Source organism: Trachymyrmex septentrionalis, unplaced genomic scaffold (genome assembly GCF_001594115.1).
Source record: "Trachymyrmex septentrionalis isolate Tsep2-gDNA-1 unplaced genomic scaffold, Tsep1.0 scaffold97, whole genome shotgun sequence".
NCBI lineage: Eukaryota > Metazoa > Arthropoda > Insecta > Hymenoptera > Formicidae > Trachymyrmex > Trachymyrmex septentrionalis.
The window spans coordinates 1,247,255-1,255,245 of record NW_017306160.1 but is presented as its reverse complement, the minus strand read 5'-3'; the positions used below and the strand labels follow the sequence as shown (position 1 = coordinate 1,255,245).

The following is a 7,991-nucleotide window of genomic DNA, read 5'->3' as shown; positions in this document are numbered from 1 at the left end:
GCTCTCAATTTATTTCTGAAATAAATTAATTTAATTTAATTTAATTTTAACTTAAATGAATGTTAGTTCAACATCTTAACACTCGGAACTGTAAGAGCGCTTCGTATTTAACAATTGAATATGTTGAAACCTATTCAAAACTTATTCAAAACTTATTCAAAACTTTTCAAATCAGAAATAAAATAATAAAATATTAAAATAATAAAGTATTAAAAATAAAAACTATTACAGAAATTCAAGAAATTTCAAGAAATTTCTTGACTTATTGTCAACAAATCTTGGTCTTGATAACAATTTCTTGTCTTGATGAAACACTAACAATTCTGCGTTTTAAATAGCTTTATAGCTAGTGATATTTTCGTTTCCAGAAAACCAAGTTTTCTAACAAATATTAATTATGTATCGAATATCAGTACAATCTTCCATTAGGATCCTGTGATCTAAATGGGGAAATTGGTTTAGATATTGCATGTGTATACTATTTGTCTAACACTGTTTCATCGCCTAGAGCTTACTCGATATACGAATCGTTCATACAAAAAGAAATTGGAGCAAGAAAAAATGAAGTAGGAAATGCTTACTGTACGTTAATTAAAAGTGCTGCAGAGGAAGTTGCCAACTAAGAAGGACGAAGCTGAATGAAAACAGCTGCCACTCGATGACGACACAGTCTAAGAGCGCGCTTAGTTCGGAAGCTTCACCATCGTTAGTTTCACGAGCAGTTATTAGAGCCAGTGCCTACCTAATAAGACATTACTGAAGCATTCTAAGGGGACAGCATCGATTTCCTTCTCAAGAAATTTCTTGAGAAATTTTAATCGAACGTTTCTAAAAATGTTTAAAAATATCTATCCAACTGTATATAAACGGTAATTTTTAGAAATGAAGACTTGATAAAGGTAACTAGATTCACACACAACTTCGATTCTTATTAATACTCCATATATATTTGGTGAATTTAGAATTCATTATTGCTGCAGAAATTCGACAGTATTTTATTCATTGAGAACGGAAAGTAATAGATAATGTAAAATATATCTTTCCATAATAGCGCGCATCGAAAATTAAATAGGATTATGTCTTCGATTTCCGGATAAATTCCATCTGACAGTCATTTACAGAACTGTTTCCCTACATACTTTATGTGATTCTAAGATTATTTTCACGATATGTTCGTCTACAAGAATAATCTGAAATAATAGTGAATCATCTGTCAAACTGATGTTAGAATTCTAAGTTTTGTGGCACTCTGTTAGACTTCAGTAATTTAAATCTTAATACTTTCATACGAACACTGCTCTTCTACGAATTTCTTCTTCCTCTACTTGAAGTTTATACTAGTTTTTCTATACTCAAACGCCCACCCTTCGATAAAGTTGAAACAAGTTCGCGGAACTGACCGACGTGAATAAATCAGATGAAAATTTCGTTAGTTTTGTGAAATCGAGAGTAACAGTATTAACCAATGCGCGAAGTGTGGACGAAGTGTCAGCAACGTGTAAAAACAACTGCTTCGTATTTATTCGTCTCTGGAAAGGTCTCGGATTCGATTCTCATATATTAACTTTTCAACTGTATTGCTTGATATAAATAATGGAGAGCATACAGTCACATCAATAGATGTTAAAAGTCATTTAAAATTCACATATAAATAAGTACAGTTTATGAGTAATAAAATGATAAATATATATAAATAATAGCCTACATATAAAAACATTTTGTGTTATCTTTAATTAAAAATTTTTTTAAATGAAATTGCATTTATTTTTATCACACGAATCTAATTCTTCCATGTAACATTTAACAGATTGAAGGACTCTTCCTATACAAAATAAATAACAATAAATAAAGGGCAAAGTAAGAGTCAACACTTCTTTAAAAAAGTCACACAATTAAAAGAATAAATTACAAATAGAGAAAAGTAAAATTAAAAAAATATATATAATAAAAAATAAAAAATAAAAACTCAGTTTAAATACAAATAAATTACAAGTTTCGACTACCAGATTGAACTTACAGCGTGAATAGAAATCAAGAGTTTTAACAATGTTTCAAATTTTCTGATGTGATTCTCTGTTACGATTCTTGTTTTCTTAAGAAGCAATGAGCAACTTCAGTGTGAAAATAGGGAATTTCCAAGTTCATGTATCTTATGGCACGAATTCTCACAAATATAACCCGGAATAAGTAATGAACACTTTGAATACTTTAAAAATTAAGTCAGTTAATTAAGTCAGTAAATTAAATCAATTAGTGTAAAGAAAACATATCGTTGCTTTAAAAAAATATGTATGCAAAATGGATAATTTTTAAAATAAGCAACTATGTGTTTTTCTTTCCATCAACTGATTCAACTTATTATTCTATTCGTAAAAGTATTAAAGTACGATTATCAAAAAGTTAATAGTTTACGAATTATTTAACATTTTATGCCAATATGTGCCAGAATAAAATGTAAAATATCTCAACTATTGATTTTTGATATTACTACCTTAATACTTTTGTATGTAGAGGAATATATCATATTGCGTAAAAAAAAATCATACAATTGTATGTACTACAAATGCCATGAAATGATAGAAAAGAATAATAAAGAATTAATGTTGACATCTTTTAAAGTTCGTTTATTATTAGGTTAAGTAAAAAGTCATCTCGTTTTTTTAAAAGACATCTATCAATAAAAATCGCAATTACTTTCTTATCAACAATATAAATATATCTTAATAGAGTAAAGTTTCAGTTTTAAAAATCTCCTTTTTAAATTATACGATACGACAATTTTTAATGGAGTTATGAGCAATTAAAGTCAAAATAATTCTTTTATTTAATCCGCGATAACTCAGTAATCAAAAGTCGTAGGAATATTAAATTAAAAAAAACGATTTTGTAGGGAAAGTATCAAGCTTTCACGATAGGTAATCGAAAATTTTCTCAAATTCGTTTTGGACACGTTACAAATCCACAAAATGAGAAGAAAATTTTTCGTCTTTTTCAGCTCGTAGTTTTTGGTATGTAAAAGTTATCAAACTCATATAAACTTAAAAAATGTGATAAGCTTTTAAAAGTAGAGATTTCAAGCTTTAAAACCTTTTTTTTAAATTTGAATTTCATTCATTATTGACGAAGATATTGTATATACAACTTTGAGCTAAAAAATACGCGATGACTTTTTACTACACCTAATATAATGACCTGATAGAAGCCCCTTAATTTATTGTTTGAAATTTATACGAGCGATTTATCTAATATATTTTTATTGTAATTAAAAAAATATTTGCTATCTGTTATAAAATCGATATTTAGTTTCTAAAATTATTTAGAAACAAATCGAAAATAAAAAATTTTGCATTTTTTTATTTGTTGTCATTATTGAGCAACGTAACATTATCGTGTATAAATATTAATAATAAAATTGTCAGTTATAGAGATATTAGTGACAGAGATTAAAGAGATAGAAGAATTGATGTACATATTTAAATTCTATAAATGCCAAATAATTTATATACCTCGTGTCCTCATGTCTTTGCCCGAAACGGTCCACTCTGAAAGAAAAAAATAAAAGAATAATCATTTCTCACATGCTTGATATTATGTATCTATAGTCTACAGTTACATTTTATCACGCAATATATACCTATATATATGTAAGATAAATTATATCAAAATTCTCGTTATGTACAATATATATTATTTGAGAATATATATCTGATAATTCGTAAAAAATTGTAAACTACAATTGAAAAATTTAATTTTTTATTAAATCGTACAATTTTTAATCATTAACAAAATTATTAATAATTACATTTTATTACAACTTAATATAAAAATTTAAAGATGATTTATCTTTAAGAAATATTTATTATTTATGTATATATAGCAAGGAATAATGTTAGTTCGCATTGTATTTTATAAACCGTATTCAGATTCATAAACGTATAAAATCTTGATATATATCGCGCATTTTTTGTGACTATAAATTTAATTAACTTATTAATTAATTTTAGGTCAAAATCATGCGCATCGGTTGATAAAAAAGGTTCGTTAAAAAGGTGAATGCACTTGACTATTTGTAGCCCGCTGTTTTCTGAGTTTATGGATACCAATCGGCATCTGTCAGAGAAGCATGAGTGCAATGCCGAAAAGGAAACGAGGGTGTCTTTCTATCATCGGGTGTTTCATTACTAAAGACAGGCCATACTCGACACGTGGTGTAATACATGTTGGACTATATATGGTATGCCAGAAATATGGTTGATGCTTTCATGAATCGTTTACTGCCGTGGAGTCAATTTGTCTTTAATGAAAATTTAGGTGCATGTAATATTTTCTCGTAGCCTTTTCTGGTAAATTATTATTCCAATTATGTGTTATTTTTGGACAGAAATAATCTCGATGTTCACGCAGCGCAAACGCAAATTGAAAGCAATTTCGTATTTGCAATTATAAAATATTTACTTTTAGAATATTATTAATGTGCAAAAACGAATTATCACTTATTCTCAATACTCTGAAAATTTTGCCCTTTGATAATTCTTAATCGAACAGAAATAAACGAAAATTGTTATTTAATTTTCATTTAAATTATGGATATTACATACAAAAGTACATAATTTCAATCGTTTATTTTATCAACCTCAATTTTTAATTTTTAGCAATAAAAAGTAAATTCCTCAAACATCATATCAGTATTTTTCACATTCATCATCATTTTTGGTCGTGTTGGCGGAATGGAGCGAGACGTTTTAACCGAGCAAAGAACCAATATCAAATTTCTCGTAAAATTTAGCAAAAACATCATCAGTAAAATTATGCTGATTGTCACTTCGAAAACCAATTCTCATCAAGTAACGTTTTTGCGTTAGCGTTATCATATTCCGAAAATGGCGTAGCCAAATATAAAGTGTCGTTCAATACGATTCAAGCGAACGCTTTCTAAATATTCCTTTGTTAGGAATATTACATCCGACACTTTCTATCCAAATTTGATGTTGATAGAGAATTGACAGAGAAAAATTTAATGTTAAACGTTTGTTTAAGTTTTTGACGTAAACGTGTCATATTCATATTAAATTAAATATACTTTCATTAAAATCGTTTTAAACGATATTATTAAACCTTTTGATAAAATTAAACGATGTAATCATCGGAAAACTGCAAATAGATACATTAATGATATCTGTTTAAATTTAAAGTTTATGATCTGACGATTATTTCGAATAACAGTTGTAAAACTGTTTTTAGTTTTAGTTTCGGACCACAGTTGAGTACAAACATATAAATGTGTGCATGCAAATAATTAATTATTAATAAAGATATATTTCCGCGCAAAAAGCATAAATTGTGATTTATGTCAAATAAATAAATTTATATCTAGTCAATAAGTAAACGCATTCAAACATTCGATATTGGCAATCGAAGATCTGTCTGTAAGATTAAATACAAGTAGGTCTCATTTAGAAAATGCTGTTTCTGGCAACTTTTAATTTCCGAATTGCTGATATTCTGATCTTAATCCCTTATTCTTGAAATCAACAATGATCGAATAAACGATGTGGATGCATCGAGCGTCCCAAAGGGTCCACAATTCACTCGCCACGGCGCTGACCTAAGGTGGAGGTCATTACACCCAGTAAGCTCTCATTACTCCTCGATCGAACGACCTCTTCTCTCTCTTTTACTCTTCCTCTTTCTCCTCTACACTACCTCTTCGCAGGTTGACCCTTTCGTGTGCTTCGTCGGGCAACCGGTCGTTCCCTTCGAAAAGCTTCTTCGGCGACTTTCTTGCAGTCGGTAATGCCAACGAAAATTTATCGCATCTCGTCCCGGTCGACTCATCGATTTTCTCGTCTGCTTCTCTTACCCGCTTTCCTGGCGGACCGCCGAAAATCTTTAACCGCAAAGAGCAGACCGCCCTCGCGCGAACCACTTCTCTTCTTTTTGCTCATATCGACGACCGTCGCTCGTAAATCCACGTGGAATCTCCGTATATTGCCTAACTAGTTTGCCCGCATAGATTTACGGCATGTTCCACGTTGATTTAGCGCCGAGTTCGTTAAGAGAATACCGGCGATAATGCTAAAAATGACGCGCGCTTTCGCGTCGCGTTGTTTTCCACACGATTAATTCTAATCCCATACATAAATCTGCCGATAAACATTAAAAAATTGTTCTCTCAAACTATTATATGTAATATTATACATATTCGATTATTATATTCTGATGTATCAGCTGTGATCTCGATTCCTTAAAAATTTTTCTAAAAGTACCATTAAATTTTCGAAATGCCATATCTCAGTATAAAAATACATTAATGTTCTCATAATAATGAAGATCGCATGGAGTTAATAAAATAATAACATTTGAATTTCATAAATTCGTTGTAAATATTCAACAAGACATATTACATTTTTTAAATATATACCGCAGTTTTTTAATATGCTTAAGAAGCCTGTGAATAATAATTTGGTACAAAGTCACATGTGTTGCGTATACATTTAGTCATGTTTATCGATTATATTCGCGTATCGGAGAAGTTTCAGGGAAATTAATCTCATAATATGTAATATCGAATACCCAATATTTACGTTAATTCAATTTACAGTATTTATGTCTATGTGTGTTATGTATGCGTCGGCTGGATTAGTGAGCTGACGCACGTCATGATTTTGCTTGAATACATAACAGCACATATCCATCTTACGCGAAATATATTTAGAGCACGTTGTTATCCTGACCTACACACGCACGAAATCAACTATGCGATTTGTTCGCCATGTTTGCAATCTACCGGTTCACCTGACGTTAATGCTTGCCCATGATTGTTATGTTACCAAACATCACATACATTAGTAATTAGCTTCTTTAATTTCGTTCCTCTCTCATCCTATTTTAGCTAGTATCGTAAAATGTTGTTATAAATGCCAATGTGTAGTTCTAGTGTGTTCTAGTATTACTACGATGTACGTATCAAATTTTATCATCACTGCACTATCAATGTAGTCATATTATTATTACTAGCTTATGTATCATATTTTATGATTGTTATTAACACTAATATTAAACTATGTAGTTTCATCTTTCGTCCTTGTATTTATTACACTGAGATATATGTACACACAATTTTCCAGATTTTATATTACTTTCAGGGTCGTTCATATGCTTTTAAAAGATTTAGCTTGAAACAGAAATCATGGATGGTGAACACCACCTGTAACTACGCAATTTCTTTTTTTCCATTTTTTTTTTGCAGAAATTGTTAACGGAGAAACAATGCGCAGTCCTATTCGCAGCGAGAACAAATGTCTGCGCCATTTGATTACGCGACAACATTGTTGGCTTACGAGTCATTATGCAAGCGACAGCGTGGTCATAACTTCGAGTAAACGCAAAGAATCGGCACGAATAATGAATGAGAGAAAGGCCAGCTTGTACGCTTCTGCCTGAGCTCTCGACCGAGATAATCCGCGCTTATGGAGTAGTATGCTCGCGAAAAATAGGAAATATCAACTCTTTATAATTATAATGATTTCAAACTTTATCACGTAGTCACATAGATTTGTAGGATTTTTAATTTTCAAAATATTGTAACCAAGTAATGTCAAATTTCAAGATTTACTTGAGAGACTGTCGCATTGAGCGAACGGAGGAGCATTTTTTACTGAAGCAAGAGCTGGAATGGAAGTCTTCAAAAAAACCTTCGGATGATAGTCCTCTATCGTGCATAGTCTGGTAATTATACAGTATAAGTTTTTATATTTTAACCCTAGTAAGCCATTGGTATTTTTGGTCACACACCAGAGTGTGAAACTCTGCAACTTTGTCATGCTATATCTCTGGACTGAATACGTATTTTTTAATTCAAAACGTATGAAATTTATATCTCGAAATCAGACAAAGATCTATACCATACAAAGAAATATATCATACAAAGAAATATATGAATCAAATAAATAATATTTTATTTTTAATTAATTAAGCTTTAAAGAAATGTA

General features: G+C 30.2%; 1 protein-coding gene across 1 annotated transcript in view; it reads right to left on the bottom strand.

The window, feature by feature from the left end:
- LOC108756304 (protein gustavus) overlaps positions 1 to 7,991 on the bottom strand; it is a 69,743-nt gene that overhangs the window by 57,634 nt on the left and 4,118 nt on the right. The window contains exon 3 of the mRNA XM_018500016.1: positions 3,507 to 3,542. Within this exon, the coding sequence (XP_018355518.1) occupies positions 3,507 to 3,542 (36 nt within the window). The remainder of the gene's footprint in view (positions 1 to 3,506; positions 3,543 to 7,991) is intronic.